Genomic DNA, 20,082 nt, shown 5'->3' with positions numbered 1-20,082 from the left:
TTAATAACAAGTTTTGCTTAATTTTTATGAAATGATTTTATTATGTTGTAGCATAAGAGGATAACTGTTCTTTTCTTTTTAAGATTTATTTATTTATTTTAGAGAGCAAGAGAAAGAGCACACAGTTAAGCAGGGGGAGGGGCAGAGGAGAGGGAGGAGAATCTCAAGCAGACTCCCCACTGAGCATGGAGCTCAATGTGGGGCTCAATCTCACAACCCTGAGGTCATGACCCGAGTCAAAATCAAGAGGCGAATGCTTAACTGACTGAGCCACCCAGGCGCCCCAGGGCATAACCATTCTGATAACTGAGATGACTGTACCTGTCAGAACTAATGCAGCTTATCTTTTCCATGATACATTCCAAGATATGTACAGATCACATAAATGTGGGTTAATTAACATTATAAACATGCAAAAATGCAAAAGAATATGCACGAGAATCTTCTTTTATTCCTCTTTCCCAATCTTATTCCAATTACAGAATTTATTGGTGTTGTATATGTTAGGAAGTATATATATTCAACCACATATAAATATGTTGTTTTGGTTTGTTTGATTTTTACTTTGATATTACATATATGTATATGTATTTACATACTCATGTATATGTATATTTCTGCAGCAGCTTGCTTTATTCATTTATAAAAATATTTCTTGGAGTTCCTTTTATGCCAGCACATATAGCTCTGTATCATTTTTAGCTACTGCATAGTATTTCATTATAGGGCTGTGCCATAATTTATTTAAACATTTTCCATTTAGTCTTTTTCCTTAAATTTTTGCTATTATAAATAATGCTGAAATGAAGATACCTGGACATACATCTTGAAGCATATATATATATATATATATATATATATATATATATATATATATATATATGGCAAGTTCTGTAAAGTAACTGCAAAGACTTAAAGATGAGACTTTTCTCTCTTCCTTGAGAGGCAGCTGGGCCGGTCCTGAGCCCCCACCTCTGGGCTCTCCTCCTTTGGAGATCATTTGTCTTTCTTCACCAGTCCAAAGTCCCTGGGAGTATCTGACCTGGTGACCTGACCGCTAAGCCCTTTTAGCTGCATCATTTTCTGTTTCATAATGAGGCTGGAAGATTAAATGTCCAGAATCATGTACCAGTTCCCCTGCTGTGGGTATCTGCAATGCGGCGTCAGGGATGTGACAACTCAGAAGTGGGTTTCTCAGGGAAGTGCTGGTTGAATGAAGTAGAAACCATAATGTAGCACTGTACTGCAGATACTTTGCGCATTTAGTAGATTCTTGGGTTTTAGCAAAAAATAACATTATTTTAATTTAAAAAATGTAAACAATTTATCTTAAGCAGTTTTTAGAACAGGAGTCATAGGTTTGGTTTTTCTTGTAAGGTTATTTGTGTCTGGATATGTTTTCTGCTACTTTATTAAATTTCCTCATCCTACTTGAAAAATTTTCAGCAACCCCAAATCTGTTTAATAAAGGGGGTGATTTCTAATCAGTCATCAGGTTTTTCTGTTTTTATTCTCTATTCAGTAGTCTCGAATATTGCTGAATGGCTATTTCCAGTTCATTTCAAAAACAATTCAATCTTATTTTATTTTCCATCCCTTATTTATAACATTCATTTGTCATTTTTGTCATTTTGTAGACCTACCAAGAGCAGCTGTCAGGATCTTAAGCAACATGACATTCCTTTTTGTGAGTTTGTCATACACAGCTGAGAGTGCCATTGTAACTGCTTTCATTACCTTCATTCCCAAGTTCATCGAGTCACAGTTTGGTATCCCAGCTTCCAATGCCAGCATCTACACTGGTAAGGCACTGCCGTTAGAGCTCCTTGAAAACATGATCATTTTTGACCACTAACCTAAAATGCAATGAGTGAGGAGAAAGTTCATTCTAACATCAAAGTGTTGAATAAATTCATTAACAGCTACCTGCCTCCCCTCACCCTCCACCCCCATTTTAGGAGGAGAAGGTCTTTGAATGTTTTCTTGTTGACTCAGATGGTGTTACTGTGTGCCATTTTTTACCAACTGTCTTTTGGGAAGGGAGAACTTTGCATAATTATGCTTTTATGGTTCTCAGTTAAAAAGAATGAAATAGGCAATTGCATTCAAATTTAAATCTGAATATATCTTTTTATGGGTGGCGTGAGTCAAATTAAAAAAGTGATTGAAAAAATTTTAAATGGATAATCTGAAATAGAGATGATCAGGTGCATGGTATCAGGATTTCCCCTTCATGAATATAAACAGATTTTGATTGAATAACAAGAGATGCTTGACTTTATAAGGAAATCTATGAATTTTGTTTTAGAAGGTGTTTTATGTCTGGGAAAATGATTTTTGGAGACTATGATATGGGTACCTATTGTATGTAGGACTCAAATCTTTTTTCATAGTAAATTGAGGGGGAGACGAACCATGAGAGACTATGGACTCTGAGAAGCAAACTGAGGGTTCTAGAGGGGAGGGGGGTGGGGGCATGGGTTAGCCTGGTGATGGGGTATTAAAGAGGGCATGTATTGAATGGAGCACTGGGTGTTATATGCAAACAATGAATCATGGAACACTACATCAAACGCTAATGATGTTTTGTATGGTGACTAACATAACATAATATAATAAAATTAAAAAAAATAAAACTCACTATGACCATAAAAAAAAAATTGGGTGTTTAGAAATGTGGAAACACTAATTCTCAGATATTGGGGGAATTTTCAGTGTATTATATCATAATATTTTGGATATATCTTTAGTGATTTCAAAGACGGTCAAATGACTGTATCTGCCTAAGGCTTAATCTATTAATAAAATATTATTTAAATAGTTAAGTGGAGATTTATTATAACTTTTCTGATGACGCTGACTACCGCTTTATCCTCCACATCCACGTTCAAGCTTAGCAAGCTTGAATTATCTGAAAATTAACAAGCAAAGTTATATTTTTATAGAAAGAGAAGTTGACTTGAAATATTCGGGTAATCACTTTGTTCTCTTCTTTCACTTTGCACATGAAAAGACATACATTTGGGTTGTGGGTCCATGATCGCAAATATTTTTATAAAGAGTATACTGCTTTGGATCATTGTAATGGTCACCCAAAAATATGTTTTTCTCTATTTGTGTTTCAGAAATATATGTTTTCCTTGTATTAAGGTAAAATTTACAGATTACTTAACAGTTTGCCAGAAAATCTGAAAGACACATTTCTAGTTTAATTCTTACACTAACCCTTTGATTGAGTGACAATTCTTGGTCAGGGAAACCGAGAGTTGTCTTGTAGCTAGATCTGAAGCCACACATCTGATAAATGTAGTCTCAAGCATTTCCCTAACTAAGTTTCAGTATTAGTAAGTGTTACTGGCAAGAGTCATAGTCAAATAAATTTGGGACTTGCTGAGTTAAAGTATTACAGAGTTGTTTTCTATAGGACTCTTCACAACCCTTACTATGCCAATGTGCATTGTGAAACTCCCAGACACAGGCTCAAGGTACTGTCTTTCCCAAATTGATTTGACCATGAAATTGAACTTTTGAATGGCATCTCTCCCATGAGCAGTTTTCTTCAGGATACACATTGAGAAACACTGCTGTTTTCTCCTGTGTGTCCCTGTCCCAGCCAGTCTAGCGAGCAGAGCTGTCCGGGTCATCCCATTCCCCTCCAGATGTGCCATTTTAACCAACCAGCAGTTGCCGGGGCAGTGGTACGGTACAGAGCTAGGTAGGAATTGATGCATATTGAATCATATTGACCAAGGCCATCATTTAATTACTGGTAGAGGCAGAGGGCTAGACATAAGACTCCTTGTAGAAAAATAGAGTAAAGGGTTCAGCTGGACCTGGGGTGTTTGGCTGCAGAGTCGTCACTGAATATGGCCCCTTGGTGAAGGAGGGTGCAAGATTAAATAAAACTAGCTCACGGAATTTGTTCATCCCGTGTTCCAACATCAGGATTAAAAAAGCAACATCACAGAGTGCCAATTCCATTCTGGTTTTGTCATCGGTAGTTTTTTTTTTTTTTTAAACATTGTCAATGCAATTTATACTATGTTTGATAGTCTCCTGTGTTCTGATAAAACACTTTTTTACTCCTAGCTCATACCTTTTCCTTTCTTTCCAGATAGATAATAAATAATAATGGTCAAAGATATTCAGATTAAGAGTAGAAGGTTGCCTGTCATATTACAGTAAGATGAACAAGGATGATAATCTCTTTTAAAGCTTACTTTGATTTTTGAATTTTTATTAATTGAATCCTTCTTCCCCTCTGAGCAGAGATTTGTATTTTTAAAGGACTTACTTAGTTTAATTGAGTCTTTTGTTCCTTTCTATGCATGTAAGTCACATGTAGAATTAAGAAATGTATCTGAACAAGAATTTTAATATAGTTTTTTTTTAAAGATTTATTTATTTAAGAGAGAGAGAGTGCAAGCAGGGGAGGGGCAGAGGGAGAGGGAGACAATCAGACTGCCTGCTGACACTGGCTGGATCCCAGGACCCTGAGATCATGACCTGAGCTGAAATCAAGAGTCAGACACTTAACTGACTGAGGCACCCAGGTGCCCCAGAATTTTAACATAGTTTTAATTTCTCATCTGACGAAATTTTTGAGTTAAAGTTCTTTTTATTTTAATTTAAAAGGATTATTTGAATAAATACTTTAATCCTCCATAGCCATTTGCTTGTATTGTGTTATATGGTAGGGATGAAGCTCCATACATGTATCAGAACACAGGCCTTTGCTCACTTTCTCTCCCATAGCCCTTGAGTACCGGCTCTCATAGAGCTGTACCCTATTTGTGTATGACCAGGGTGCATGTGCATGTGTGTGTGTGTGTGTGTGTGTGTGTGTGTGTGTGTGTGTCAGACTCAAACCAGAACCGTAAGTTGTTTACAGATCTGGCTGTGTTTGTATTTATGCAACCACGAATCCAAGTTCACGTTACACCCTTCCCATTTGTGGTCTTTCTGCTAACCCATTTAGGGTCACATTTGTTGACTGAAATGAACTATATGAAGGTTGATGCTTTGGAAAAGTCTGAAATGATGGCAAGAGCCCTGAAGGAGGAGGCAGAACAGCCTTGAATCCTGCCACTGCTGGTTACTAGCTGTGTGACTTTTGGCAAGTCATTTTACTTCCTCTACTTGAGCTAAAACTGAAGCTTACCTGTGTCTTGAGGGCAAGAGCTCCTCTGTCTCTATGTTCAGTGTTGTTGTGAGGATCCGATGAAGTAGCGAATAGCGATTTGTTTTGAATCTTCCCGAAGTTCAAATGGGCACAGCAATATAAATTGAAAAACACAACTTAATCATATATTATAGGAAAGGGAATTATTATTGATGATGTTGATGGTAGCTTTTTACATTTGAAGTCATGCTGCTTGAACAGGTCTGAGAATAAAACCTCTATAATAGTAATGATGATAATAAAACAGCTGCTGACTTTACTGAGTGTTTATTAAGTAGAAGACACTATCTAAGCTTTTTCATGTGGACATTATGCAATGTAACCAATGGCTATGTAGTAGATGTTCTTGATTACGCCCATTTTCCAGATGAGGAAACAAAGGTCTAGGGAGTTTTTAACAACTTGCCCTACAGACATGCAAATAGTTAGAGCCAGGAGATAGTATCTTGGAGTATATAAAGATCCATATGTAATTTTTATTGAAATACTATAATAGGTCTATGCTATTTTATCATTTCCAGGCAGTTTAATTTTTTTTAAACTATTTTAGAGAAACAGTATTCTAAGATTCAACTTCCACCCTGTCTAGGGCAGCCTTTGCCACTGAGCCATGGTCAAGAACATTCATTTTCAGAACACCAGCATCTTTCAGCATCACCTTTGCTTTCCTGGGGTCCTGCCCTTGTGTGTGCAGAATTATAAGGGGTTAGACGGCAGTTTGTCTTTGCAAGAGAAACGGTCTTGGAGAACTCTGTTTTGCTTTTCATTGGAGAATAATCAAAATACTTATTTCTTTGGTAAGGGGATTAGGTTGGGGTGTGATTTTTTTTTTTTTAAATGACTGTCATTTTTATTGTTGTCTAATTAACCAAATATTTGCCATCTGTCTTCAGCTACTGATTTGGGGGTTGTTTTTGATGAGATTCAAAGCAGTGCCACTGAATTCAGACTGCAACCTCTGGGAGTCACTGCATGCTTGGAAGCCAGAGAGACATGCACATGCTTTGATTTGCTTCATTCTTCTGCTTTTCTATACCAGTTCTTTAATTTTATAAGAATAGTTTTTAAAAATACATTTTTGTACTAATTTTATAAACGTACACATAGATTTTTAACATTAACATTAAACTTTTAAGTGCAAATGGACCATATTAAGTATGGCTACACTTGGCGTCACTGCCCATTTCCAAGGTCAGACAGTGACCTTGGACTCCACAAGACGTGGGCAGGCACTGAACACGATATGCTCAGGGAGAGGAGAGGAAGGTCCTTAAGAACCCAACATCCTGCAGCCACTGCTAGCATTTTCTCCCTTCTATCCTTTTAAACAATCTTGAGATAAATAGAGGCTATTAGGACCTAAGAGTGACAATTATAGGCTCTTTGTCTTTTGGGCAGAAAGGTATTTATTATAGTAAATTACATGTGTTTTTCTTCGGGGCTAATTAGAACTGTTGTAGAAGGTTATAGTGGACATTAAGTCAAGATACTCAGATTCTTTTTATTTGTTGATTAGCTAGTTAATTTAAGGCATGTTTGAGTGCCTACCATGTGGCAGGTTCTAAGCCAGTGCACTGATGGTGATGGTTAAACAGGGTTTAATTGCTCAAGAAGTCTCAGAGGCCCCAGAGTGACAACACTTACCCATGAGTACTCTATGACAATAGCACTGAAGTGAGAATGTACTTCCCAGTCACAGACCATCTCTGAAGTGCATGGCAGGACCCATGTCCTCTCTTATATCTGGCACCATTGACATGTACTTGGAACACCCAGGAAGCAGAGCTCAAAATGGAGTCTCAGTGGGTGTTACAAAGTATTTTTTTTAAAGATTTTATTTATTTACTCATGAGAGACAGAGAGAGAGAGAGAGGCAGAGGGAGAAGCAGGCTCCCAAGGAGCAGGGAGCCCGATGCAGGACTCGATCCCAGAACGCTGGGATCATGACCTAGCCGAAGGCAGACGCTTAACCATCTGAGCCACCCAGGCACCCACAAAGTATTTTTATAATATTTTTTATATTTTAAAATATATTTTTAAAGATTTTATTTATTTATCTGAGAGAGAGAGCAAGAGCATGAGCAGGGAGGGGGCAGAGGGAGAATCAGGCTCCACGCTGAGCAGGGAGGCTGATGCAGGACTCGATCCTGGGACCCTGAGATCATGACCTGAGCCAAAGGCAGATGCTTAATATTTTAATCTTGACCATGGCTCAGTGGCAATATAACTTTTAATATTTTTTATTTTCTGTATTTTGCTGGCCACATGGGTTCCTGCTCTGTAACCAGCCTCAACATCAGAACTCTCCAGGTGGTCTTAGGGAGACCAGGTACAAATCTTCATGTTCACTTTCATCAATAAACAATGCTAAAAGCTGGTACAAATCGTCCCCAAACTCCTCAGATCAGGTTGCAAATCAATATATTAATCCATGTGTTTCACACCTTGGCTAGGAGTCAGTGCTGCATACATGCGCTCTCTTAATTCGGCTCAGGATGATCTCAGGTCTGTGAAGTTACCCCCCAGAGCTACCCCAGGGCTACGTTAGTGCATGAGGTGAGCAGCATGTTGGCCCTCACACCACTAATCCATTGTGTGACTGTAGGTTCATCAGTCTTTCTTTCTAGAGAATAGTTTTTCTAATCTGGAAAACAATAATTTGGAGTGGAAGGCACTCTATGATTTCTTCCTTTTCTAAAATCTTAGATTAAATCATTTTTTTCTAAAGCCACATGCACGAAATGAACTTATTCTTACATTCCCCATAGAGTTGTATTATTTTCTTACAAGAGGATTAGTTATTAACCAATCCATTTCTGTGGTATTTTTGGTAATGTTGTATCACCACCAACTTTGGCCATGTCTAGCATCAACATGATCTGTTTTTCTTTCTGTGGGTGACCTGATGTAATCCACAGACAGACCTGTCTTTGGATCTCAGGTCTGTCGTTTAACTAAATGCGTAATTTTAGCGAAGTCACTTTACCACTCTGTTTCTCATTTGTAAAATGTGAGTGATCATATCCCAGGGCTACAGAAAAAACGTGAAATGAGATAATTCTATTTTAAAGCATTTGGTATCTGGTAGATGCTCAATAAAAATTAGTTTTCTTCCTTTATATGTTGTGAAACAGTGTTAAATTTAAATTCCTGTTAAACAGTTTTGTTAGGTTTTCTGATTTAAAACAAACTTTGTATTAATCTAATTTAGAGTGGTAACTCAAGGGTGTTTTGTTCAATTCCACCTGTTAGAAGAAGTAACACATTCAAATGAAATTATAAGGAGGGACTTTTTTAGTCTTGATCATAAGAGTAAAATAGCATAAACTTTCTGGAGCAGGGAGACAGCGAGAAGGTGCTGGGAGGGATGTTCATATCACAATGCATCATGGACCCCTGTCTCTCTCTGTCTCTCTCTCTCTCTGAATCTCTCTCTCTCTCAGTTGCTCTAAATCAATTCACCAAGTGATCAGCCTCCTGTTTGGCCAGTTCTCCAAATGCCCATTATTTCTTTTGATTCTTTCCTTTATTTACCAATTTTCAGAGTAAAAATTTATATTCTAGCAAATCTGTAGAGTCACCAATAAACTTAAAAATATATTACAATGAACTCGTGGCTACTTATGTTTAATGTGCTTTAATCCTTAGTAGTCATTATTCTGTTTGATGCTGTAGTTGTCCAGTGTCTGGTCACTGGGAGCCCTTTCAAGTTAGCACCTGTATCCTTTGGCACAGCCTCCCCAGTAGTCTTTGGTTTCTTGCATGACAAAAGATGACTCACTTATCTTATGTTTCCTGCCCTAGACTTGGGATCATTCATTTCTGCAAGCAGCTGTGGTTCCCTTTAGAGGAAAATGGTATTTGGAGATCACCATCCAGACAGTAGGGTCGCCTCATTGCTATAAGCTTGTCATTGATGCTAGGGCTTTTTTTTTTTTAAATAAAAAGAGAAAAACAGATCATGAAGTTATACTGATATTTTTGCTTCAAACTTAAGATTGCAGGTTATTGATTAACTTCTTTGTTATTATATTGTATCTCTTTGCTCTAATTCTGCAAATCTTTTTTCCTAATGACTATAAAATAATTTATCCAAGTGTTTATGTATGAGTGTGTGTATTATAGTTTCAAATCAAGTATCAGTATTATTGCCAACCATGAAATATGAAATTCAGTTTTAGACTTCTTTGTGGTTCTTTTGTCCACAGTCTGTGCAAAAAAATACCATGACCTGAAGTTATCTGAAATGATTCTTCTCTGGTTATGCCAGCAACCTGATAAACAGTGGAGTTTATTTGCTTTAATTTGTTTTCAGTTTTTAGGGATTATTTTATTTTTATATTTTTAAGTGAATTTAAAAATTATGTAATGCATCAAAGAGGACTTGCTTCCATCCAGTTCTCTCTATAGGTATCATTTTATTAGTTTATCCCTCTTATTTCTTTTTGAATAGGTAAGTAAATATGTGAGGGCATCTGGGTGGCTCAGTCAGTTAAGCATCTAACTTGGGCTCCGGTTGTGAGGTTGTGATCTTGGGATTGTGGAATTGAGCCCTGTGTCTGGCTCCACGCTCAGCGGAATTCTGTCTCCACGCTCAGCGGAAGTCTGTCTCCCTCTTCTGCCCCTCTCCCCGCTCCTGCTGTGTCTCTCTCTCTTTCAGATAAATAAATAAAATCTTTAAAAATGAATGAATGAATGAGTGAATGAATGTAGTATGTATGCAATATACGTAATATACACATCAGTATGTTATTTTAGTATCTTTCCCCTTTCTTCCCCCGGGGTAAGTATACTGTACTATAGCAGCCTCAGAGACCTTGCTCATTTCTTTTATAGCCACACAGTATAGTACGCTACTGTATGGAAGGACATTGGGTTTTTTCCATTCTTTTGCTATAATGACACGTATCGTGATCCGTATAAATAATTTCATACTAATAACCCATTTGTCTAATATACTTATTTCTTTTTAACTATTTAATTTAATTCTCCATCTTTCAATTAGCCTTTATGCTGGTGGAGAAGCCAATTCCAGACAGGGGAGGGAAACAGAGAGCTCGTGAATATGTTTGTCAGTCCTTACCCCACCTCGCCCCCCAACAAGCCTTAGCATTTTCCCTCAGATCGCTGTAATGATCAAAAGAGGGAATCTTGCTGAAGTTCTTTGAAAAATTCATGTAGCTTTTGGGAATCCAAATGAAATTGGGCGTCTTTCCTTCAGTATGACTCTGTGCTATGATAGTAAAAGCAGGTGACCTCTGTTCGGCTTCCACTCTTAGCTAGGTGCAGTGATACAAAGGGGCCTTTCGATGCATTGTAGGCTGCTCTTGCTGCACTACTGCAGTGGAGGGCCTGCTCCTTCCAGTTTGCAGTGGATAAAACAGGGGTATAGACCAGTTTTTGTAAGCTGTACACCCAGCTGTCCATAATACAAGTCCATAGTCTATAGATTGAGCTCGTCCTCAGAGAAGCTGCTTACATTTTAGAATTTTAATTGTACAAATTCTCTCTCCTCCAACTTTTTATGCATTGGGTAAAGTGTACAGTATGGTAGTTGAGAGGATCAGTTTTGGAAGGAGACAGATCTTGTCGAAATTCTTGCTCATCCTTTTTATCCATCCACCCATGCATTCATCCGTCCAGGCACAGACATTTATAAAGCTTCTGCTATGGACCTGGCACTGTGCAAGGTGTAGAAGAGTCATGATGAGAGCACAGAGGGATCCTACCCTCAAGGACCTTGCAGTTTAGTGACCCTGTAAGGCTGCCCATGTCCCTGGACAAGTTTCATTAAATTCTGTGAGTGTTAGAGATTGTGAGGTTTAAGGGAGGGAATGTAGATTGTGTGCTTGGTGCAGTGTTTGGGAAGTAGCCATTAGGGATAACTCCAATACCCACTTTATGAGATACTTTCAGGAAGGGGCATCTAAGGCAGAAGAGTGAAGGCAGGACTTAGGGCAGGTGGAAACATTAATAGCAGAGGTTATGTGGGGGAAATGGATTCACAGAGTAAAAAGAGAGATACAAAGTGTGACTAACAGGTGGGGGGGGGAATGAAAGAGAAGGCAAGAGATTTGATGCTAATGTGATTGATTGAGGGATTATTTCATCTGAACTGAGGGAGGCTTAGAGATGCAATGTAAGTTATAAAGTACAATTGCTTTCCAAGTGTAATGCATGAAACATGAAACCGATTTCAGCTGAATCAATGTGGAGCTAGGGGTAAATCTTGATATCTCTGATTTATTCTCCATTTATTGTTCAACCTCAAATATGTCTATTTTTCACAACCCTTAGTGGGGGAAAAGACATTTTAAGTATTTTAATTTCATATATTTGAGCACGGTGCAGTGAAATTTCAGACCAAATCTTTGAATTAAATGAGATGTTTAGTTCACTTATCTTTGATGATTACTAGTCCTTATGTCTGGGATTTGTTTCCCATGCCCACTCACGTGTGTGTGTACACAGAGAAAAATGAGGACAGACATCACATATAAGGGCTTTTCTGGGCTCGGAGGATATTCAGTCCAGTTTTCTCCACATTTCTATATCTACATCCGTCTCCCCTTGATGATCGCTGATATTCAGAATGGTCCAGAGGCCCCTTGAGAGTCTTAGCATCAAAAATAACATATTTCGTTCACAGAGCAGGATTTATTTATGTATAAAAGTTGAGAAAGATTAGGGAGCTTTTGAAAAGTACTGAAAACCCAGAGGAGAGAGTGAAATGTCTGGAGCAGATGTAAGAGCCTTTCTGCTGTTACGCCCAGTAGATTTGATGAATGAATGACTGTAAATATTAATTTCTCTGGCCCTCAGTCCTCTCTTTGAATGAAAGATTGAATTAGACAACCTTTCTTCAAAGGCCAACTAGCAAACATCCCACCATCTCTCTGCATCTACCCCCTCTTGCCAACCCTGCAAAATCCTCTGATTTTTGTGAGCAACTTCTTTTTCTAGACATTCAAGTTAGTCAATGTCTTACTGTTTTGCTTTGGTATATGTAAGATGTATTTCCTGGCAGTTAAAATCATACATATATTATATATATATATATATATTTTCTCTTTCTTTTTCTCTTTGTTGTGTGTGATCGAACTGAAGTTGAATTGCTGCACTTTTTGCTTTTTTTTGGAAGGACTATCAAGAAGTAAGGTAGCTTGATGATTAATTATTCTCCTTTTGAGAACTCAGGAACTTTTTACCAGGCATGATCCCATTTTTGCAGGTCCATACCCTGCTAAAGTGAGGTCATCCCCAAATGCTTTGTAGTGGGCCAATATGTTATAAGAGAAAGGATATGAGTTTTGGAGTCAGAGGGTCTGGGTTCAAGATCTGCCTCTGCCACTTATTAGCTGTGTAACTTTGCGTGAGTTAACTAATTTCTTTGGCCTCAGTTTTACTAGTTGTGAAATGATGTAATCATATCCATTTTATAGGGCTGTTTGAAGTTTTAAAAAGTTTAAAAATTACTTATTAAATAAAGGGCACAGCCTAAGGAATACAGTTAATGATACTGTAATAGCATTGTAATGGGACAGATGGTAGCCACACTTGTGAACATAGCATGATGTATAAACTTGCCAATTCACTAAGCTGTATGCTTAAAACTAATGTTACATTATGTGTCAACTATACTTAAGTAAAAATTTAAAAAAATACTGAAGTGTAAAGAACAATATAGATATTAATGAGAATGACCTTGGCTTTCCTCTCTCCTCATTAAATATTCCATCCTCTATAATAGGACAGGAGACTCAGGACTATTATGGAAAGAGATGAGGAAGAGAGAGTACAGAGTATATTATCCCAGTTTTGTAGATAGATAAGTAGAGGTAGAAGCTCTAATTGAAGGATTCTTGGCCCCAAGAGTAGTGACATCCTGGGGCTAGAGACGAACTGTTCTGACTCCCAGCTCATGCCACCGTCTCTCATTTACTCAGAGATGCTTTCTGTCCTAAAAATCACATCCAGAGTCAAAGGAGATCTTAGCCCTTGAGCATGGCCAGGATATGATTATTACCACACAGACAAGGAAATACCTTACTCTTTTCAACTAAACAGTAAAACAGGGGCTTAAACGTTATTAGAAGTTGAAGTAACGTCTTTTTGTAACCTGAACCATCTCACGATGGACCACAGAAAATTTGCTTTGCTGTCAGGCTCAACTTCCCCTTGTGGTCTTTTCATTGGTTAGAAGGCAAAACGTGGGGTTATTTGGGTTTGTTACCAATAGTTGATGTTTTCAAGTCATCGTATTAAACATTTTTTATATTTCTATTTACAATGAAGATGAGTGTGATTTGTGTTGGCATCTTGACTAAAGTGGGTATTTAGAAACATTATAGGTGCATACTTCTCTTACCTATGCAAGGAACAATTTGTGTATCATTGTTTCGTATTGAGTAGTTCAATGTTGTTTTGTAACATCTTCCTTCAATTTGTTTGAAATATATTCTATGTAAATACACCTCTTGTGGAAATGCAATTGAGCTTGGTGGAATTACCCAGTAATGAAGCAGAGTAGGACAGTTGTATAAATAAATATCCAAAGATTTTTCAGTAGAACATTTGTATTCATGACATTACAAGTTGTTCTTTGTTCCTACTGCAGCCTTGCTTTCCGAAAATAGTTACTCCTGTAATCAATGTGTTGGTAGTTATAGTTACAAGATTTTACACACACACACACACTATATATATATATGTATATATGTATATATATGTACAAATTGACAGTTTGGTTTTATATACATATATTTGTGTGTGTGTGTATATGTGTATATATATATATATATATATATATATATATATATATATATCAATTTGTACGAAAAACTTTTGCTTATTTGAACAGAGTCATCAGCCTTAACTTTGCTAAGCAAAACATTCTGCATGTTAATTGAAGATTTTTAGGGAGAATGTTTAAAATGTTTAAGAAAGACAACTTTACAAGTTTTCCCAAGTACCATAGAAGCATCAGGTGCATTTTCAGTGCTGACAGCTAGTAATAGATAAATATTATTTGTCTTTAGATCAGATTCCCAAGAATCTCAGAAAAAGGTGCCAGTAGAAATTTTGTGTTCAGATAAAATATCTGCCCTGGGGAGGATTTTGCTTTATGGTATGTGCTCCCAGTCTGTCTTAGGATCATGACCTAGGGAGAGTAATCCATTCCCTGAATTCACTGAGTAGTTTTTGAGTGCCTACCATTTAGCAAACTACTCTGATGGGCATTATGATGCATATGAAGATGAATAAAAGAGGAAATAATATAATTAATAGAGGAAATAAAATAGAAGAAATAGTGTGCAGTGGTTTTGTATTATAGAGACCTTTGAGTCTCTGGTAGAGGAATTTTTAGAGCAACAGGTAATTAGAAAATATGGGAACTAATTTTTTAAAAAAATTTATTTATTTGTAAGAGAGAGAGAGAGAGAGCACAAGCAGGGGGAGTGGCAGGCAGAGGGAGAAGCGGGCTCCCCGATGAGCAAGGAGCCTGATGTGAGACTCCATCCCAGGAGCCTGGGATCATGACGTGAGCTGAAGGCAGACGCTTAATGACTGAGCCCCCCAGGCGCCCAAAGCTTTGTAATTTAAATGTGTATTTATGGGAGTGTTAGCCTCATATAAATTTAGAAAAGGCATTGGATTTAGAATCAAACAAGCTTAGGCCTTGCTTCGGCATTAACAAGTCATGCATCTTCTCTCTCTTTTTGTCTCTCTTTTGTGATCTATAAAATGAGGGAGTTGAAGAGATGATCCCTGAGCTCCTGTATTAAGTTAGGATTAAACTTTTCAGAGAATATCAGAGACTCAAAATAAGAAGTTTAAGCAAAATAGATTTTTATTTCACTCTCACACAAAAAATCTGGACATAGGCAGCTCAGGGTTGGTATAGTGACTGCAGTCACCGGGACCGTTTCCAGTTTCTGCTCCATCTGGATTCTTGTCCTCCTGGCCCAAAGGAGAGATCTAGCTATCAACTCTACATTCATAACAGCAGGGTGGTAGGAGAGGGGAAGAAAGGCATGAATGGATATACTACTTTTGTTTACCTCACAGTGGCCAGACCTTATCACATGGTTACATCCAGTTGCAAGGGAGTCTGGGAAATGTAGTCTGTATTCCAGACAGCCATAAGCCATGCTATTACTTTAGAATAGGAGTCTTGGGTCAAATGCAGCCTGCTACTTGTTTTTCTTTTTGTTTGTTTGTTTGTGAATAAAATTTTACTGAAACATAGCGGTGCTTATTTGTTTACACAAGACTGTGACTACTTTAGCACCACAACAGTAATTGTAACAGGTAATGTCTGGCCCATAGAATGGAAAATATTTACGATCTGGTCTTTTATAAAAATAAATAAGTAAATAAAACTTGCCACCAATAGGAGACTGATGTTTCTAGAAGAGGGAAGGGTAGTCATCAGGGAATAAGTAGCAATCTGTGTCATAGCTCGCAAATTCTATGATTCTATGATAACAAACAAATAAGAAACCCAAACAGTTAATTTCATATAATGTAGGAATAATTTTGAAAATGTTAGTAAACATGTTAGTTGCTAAAACATGTTAGTAAATTTTAAAACACAAAGTTCTTTCTTGCTCTAACAAGTTGAAACTTGAGTTACACCAGTTAAATTACCTTCTTTTTTATTCTGTCCACTTCCCCATCTTATAATGGTTGCTTTCAGTTCCAGCCCAGTTGTCTAAGATGTCAGCTAACTACTCCTCTCCAGCTCTGAGTAAAAATCTACTTTATTAGGCAGGTGTCTTGCATAGCCTTCATTTTGGTGAAAATAAAAATGTGAAAAAATAAAGGGCTACCTTTGATCCTGGTGAAACCCCCACTCCCCCCAGTGTAATATCTGGATTTGTTAGTGAACCAGTGACCATCACTGTGAGAGGGGCCCATAGCTATTAGTTGGGAGGTACATTGCATTGACTGTTGTTACATTCATTTTTTCTTTTGCTCGTTCACATGTCGTTTGGGGTGAAATTTAAAATGTTTATTGCATTTTCTTATTCTTTTAGCTTTTCTTTTTTTTAAAGATTTTATTTATTTACTTTAGAGAGAGAGAGTGAGCAAGGGGAGGGGCAGAGGGAGAGGAAGAGAATCTCAAGCAGATTCTGCGTTGAGCGTGGAGCCCGCTGCAAGGCTTGATCTTGTGACCCTGAGATTATGACCTGAGCCGAAACCAAGACTTGGATGCTTAACCGGCTGAGCCACCCAGGTGCCCCTCTTTTAGCTCTTCAAGGTATATTAGTGTCTTCCTAAAAGAAGTTTTATTTGCAAATGTGTGATTTTATTATTCAAAACCAAGAGTGGATAAGGTCTGAACAATAAAGGAGAGAGACTATTGGTGTTTTGCTGAGATTTAAAGATGGATCAGTTGGTGGTGCTTGTCATTGCTTTAGGAAGGCGCATGAGAACCATGTCATCTGTTTGTTTTCTAGTGCTTTCTACCCCATGCCTCTTTTATTTTTTTTAAGATTTTATTTATTTATTTGACAGAGAGAGACACAGCGAGAGAGGGAACACAAGCAGGGGGAGTGGGAGAGGGAGAAGCAGGCTTCCTGCTGAACAGGGAGCCTGATGCAGGGCTCGATCCCAGAAACCTGGGATCATGACCTGAGCCGAAGGCAGACGCTTAATGACTGAGCCACCCAGGTACCCCCACAATGCCTCTTTTAAAAAAGTTGATTAATTTATGGATTTCTGAAACCTAAGTTCTGATAGATGGTAGGTTTGGTGTCCTCCAAAGCTGCTCAGACCATTAGATTACTAGAGTATGTTTCTATTCGTAGAACTTATTTTGCGGACATTATTACCTGGTGGAATTATGCATGTCTTTTGAAACAAAACATCTCTAGGTAAAAAGTACAGAATATATCGTACTGATTAAGTTTTCCATTTCACCTGTCACTGCCTTGCTCAAAGTTCTTAGTTTTTTAGTTTAAACTATTTCATTCAGAAAACAAGGTAGGTTGATTAATTTTTAAATTTCTTCTAGTTATAAAATGTTGTGACCTTTAATAATTTTGACTCTCAGTAAACGTAGTTTAGTAGGATAGTAGAAAACAGTGTGTAATTAGGGTGTCATGTATTCTCTGTACATGCTGCATTCCCTGTCCTCCAAGTTTTTGCTCAAATGGCCTCTTGTCAGTGAGACCTTACCCAGTATACCCCATTTAAAAATAGCTCCTCTCCCAGAACTCTTGATTTTCCTTGCTAGGCTCAACCTTTTTCTCTGTAATGCTTTCACCTACTAACATTCAGTAAGATTTGCTTAGTTATTGGTTTATTTTTTTATTATCTGTTTTTCCCACAGTATATTGTAAACTCAATGTGAGCAGTAATTTTTGTCAGCTTTATGAACTATTTATCTCTAGAGTCTAGTACAGAGCCCCACATACAGTAGATGCTCAATAAGTGTTTTCTGTTAAGTTAGTTATATCTTAAAAATTGTATATTTTGTAAGTTTTCTGGAAGTTATACTTAACTTTTTATTTTATATATATTTTAAAGATTTTATTATTTGAGAGAGAGCAGGGGGAGGGGCAGAAGGAGAGAGAGAATCTTAAGCTGACTCCACACTAAGTGCATTAGCTCGAGGTGGGGCTTGATCTCACAAACCTGAGGTCACAACCTGAGCCAAAACCAAGAAGCAGATGCTTAACCGAGGTCCCCCAATAACACATTTTTAAATAACACAAAATTGAAGTTTAGCTCAACTACTATTTAAATGATTGAAAGTTAAGAAATGATGAATTAAAAGGCATCTGCAAGAAACCCACAACTAACATCATACTTATGAAAAACTGTATGCTTTCCCCCTAAGATCAGGAACAAGACAAAGATGTCTGTTTTTGTCACTTCTATTCATCTTTGCACTGGAGATTCTATCCAGGGCAATTAAGTAAGACCATGAAATAAAAGGCATTCAGATTAAAAAGAAAGATGTAAAGCTATCTCTATTCACAGATTATGTGATCTTGTATAGAGAGGATCCAAAGGAATCCACTAAAAAAGTATTAGAACTAGTAAATGAATTCAGTGAAGTTGGAAGATATGAGATTAACATGCAAAAATCAATAGTATTTCTATACACTAGCAATAACAATTAAAAAATGGAACTAAGGAAACAATTCTATTTACACTAGCATGAAAGAATTTAATACTTAGGAAGTACAAAACTTATATTCTGAAAAACCATAAAATATTGTTTAAAATGTAAAGAAAACCTAAAAAAAACAGAAAGACATCTCATGTTCATGAATCAGAGCACTTAATGTTATTTAAGGTGGCTGTACTCCCTAGATAGATTCAGCTTTTTTTTTTTTTTAAGATTTAATTTATTTATTTGACAGAGAGAGAGATAGTGAGAGCAGGAACACAAGCAGGGGGAGTGGGAGAGGGAGAAGCAGGCTTCCTGCCGAGCAGGGAGCCCAATGCGGGACTCGATCCCAGGACTCTGGGATCATGACCTGAGCCAAAGGCAGATGCTTAATGACTGAGCCACCCAGGCACCCTAGATAGATTCAACTTAATTCCCATAAAAAATCCAGCTGGCTTCTTTATAGAATTTGACAAATTCATTTGGAATGTAAGTAACTCAGAACAGTCAAAACAATTTTGATAAAGACAAGTTGGAGGACCTAGACTTCTTGATTCCAAAACTTAATTAAAAGCGACAATAATCAAGACAGTATGGTACTGACTTAAAGCAAACATAAATATCAATCGAATAGAATTGAGAGTCCAGAAGCAAACCCATACATCCGTGATCAACTGGTTTTTGACAAGGATGCCAAGACCATTCAATGAATAGTCTTTTCAAAAAATGTTACTGGGACCACTGGTCACATGCAAAAGAATGAAGTTGGACCCCTACCTCACACCATATATAAAAAATTAACTCAAAATGGATCAAAGGCTTTAATGTAGAAGCTAAAATTATAATACTCTTAGAAATAAATATAGGCATAAATCTTTGTAACCTTGGATTAGACAATACAACCAAAAGAAAAAATAGGTAAATTGGATTTCATCAAAATTTAAAACTCTGTACATCAAAGGAAACCCTCAAAAAAGTAAAAGACAATCCACAGAATGGGGGAAAATATTTGCAAAATATATATCTGATAAGGAACTTGTATCTAGAATATATAAAGAATTCGACAACTCAATAATAAAAGAAAAATAAGCTAATTGAAAAATGGGTGAAGGATCTGAATAGATATTCCTCCAAAGAAGATATAAAATGGCCACATGAAAAGATGCTCAACCTCATTAATTATCAGGGAAATGCAAGTCAAAACCACAATGAAATACGACTTTAAACCCAGTCCGATGACTACAATCAAATATTATCTGTGATATTAACAATTGAAGATCAGAAGAAATTGGCACTCGGCAGAAATGTCAAATGGTGTACCCACTTTGGAAAACAGTTTGGCACTTCCTCAAACTAGAGTCACCATATGATCCAGAAATTCCATTTCTAGGCATATATCCAGGAGAAGTGAAACATATGTCTGCATAAAAACTTGAACATGAATATTCATAGCAACATTATTCGTAATAGCCCAAAATAGGAACAACCCATTAAAATGCCCATCGATTAATGAATGAGTAAATCAGATGGTGATATATCAGTACAATGGATTATTTGGCCATAAATAGGAATGAAGTACTGATACCTGCTATAATACGGATGAACCTTGAAAACATTATGCTAAGTGACAGAAGCCAGACAGATGTATTGTATGACTTCATTTATATGAAACGGCTAGGATAGGCAAATCCGTAGAGACTGAAAGTAGACTAGTGGTTGTCTAGGGCTGAGGGAGAAAATGGGTGTGATGGCTAATGCATACAGAATTTCTTTTGCG

The 20,082-nt window shown here is 37.2% G+C and overlaps 1 protein-coding gene across 5 annotated transcripts in view; it reads left to right on the top strand.

Annotated features, from left to right (window-relative positions):
• SLCO5A1 (solute carrier organic anion transporter family member 5A1) overlaps positions 1 to 20,082 on the top strand; it is a 313,993-nt gene that overhangs the window by 233,906 nt on the left and 60,005 nt on the right. For 4 of the 5 annotated variants that reach the window (XR_003521575.2, XM_035727091.1, XM_027603033.2 and 1 more), the window contains one exon: positions 1,638 to 1,802. The exons of the other annotated variant lie outside the window; for it this stretch is intronic. Coding sequence is in view for 3 of the 4 variants with exons in the window: in XM_035727091.1 (XP_035582984.1) it covers positions 1,638 to 1,802 (165 nt within the window). In the remaining variant the exon portion in view is untranslated. The remainder of the gene's footprint in view (positions 1 to 1,637; positions 1,803 to 20,082) is intronic. 5 annotated transcript variants of the gene reach the window in all.

The sequence above is a fragment of the Zalophus californianus genome, chromosome 4, assembly GCF_009762305.2.
Source record: "Zalophus californianus isolate mZalCal1 chromosome 4, mZalCal1.pri.v2, whole genome shotgun sequence".
Taxonomy (NCBI): Eukaryota; Metazoa; Chordata; class Mammalia; order Carnivora; family Otariidae; genus Zalophus; species Zalophus californianus.
The sequence above is the reverse complement of the archived record's forward strand: the minus strand, read 5'-3'. Positions and strand labels throughout refer to the sequence as shown.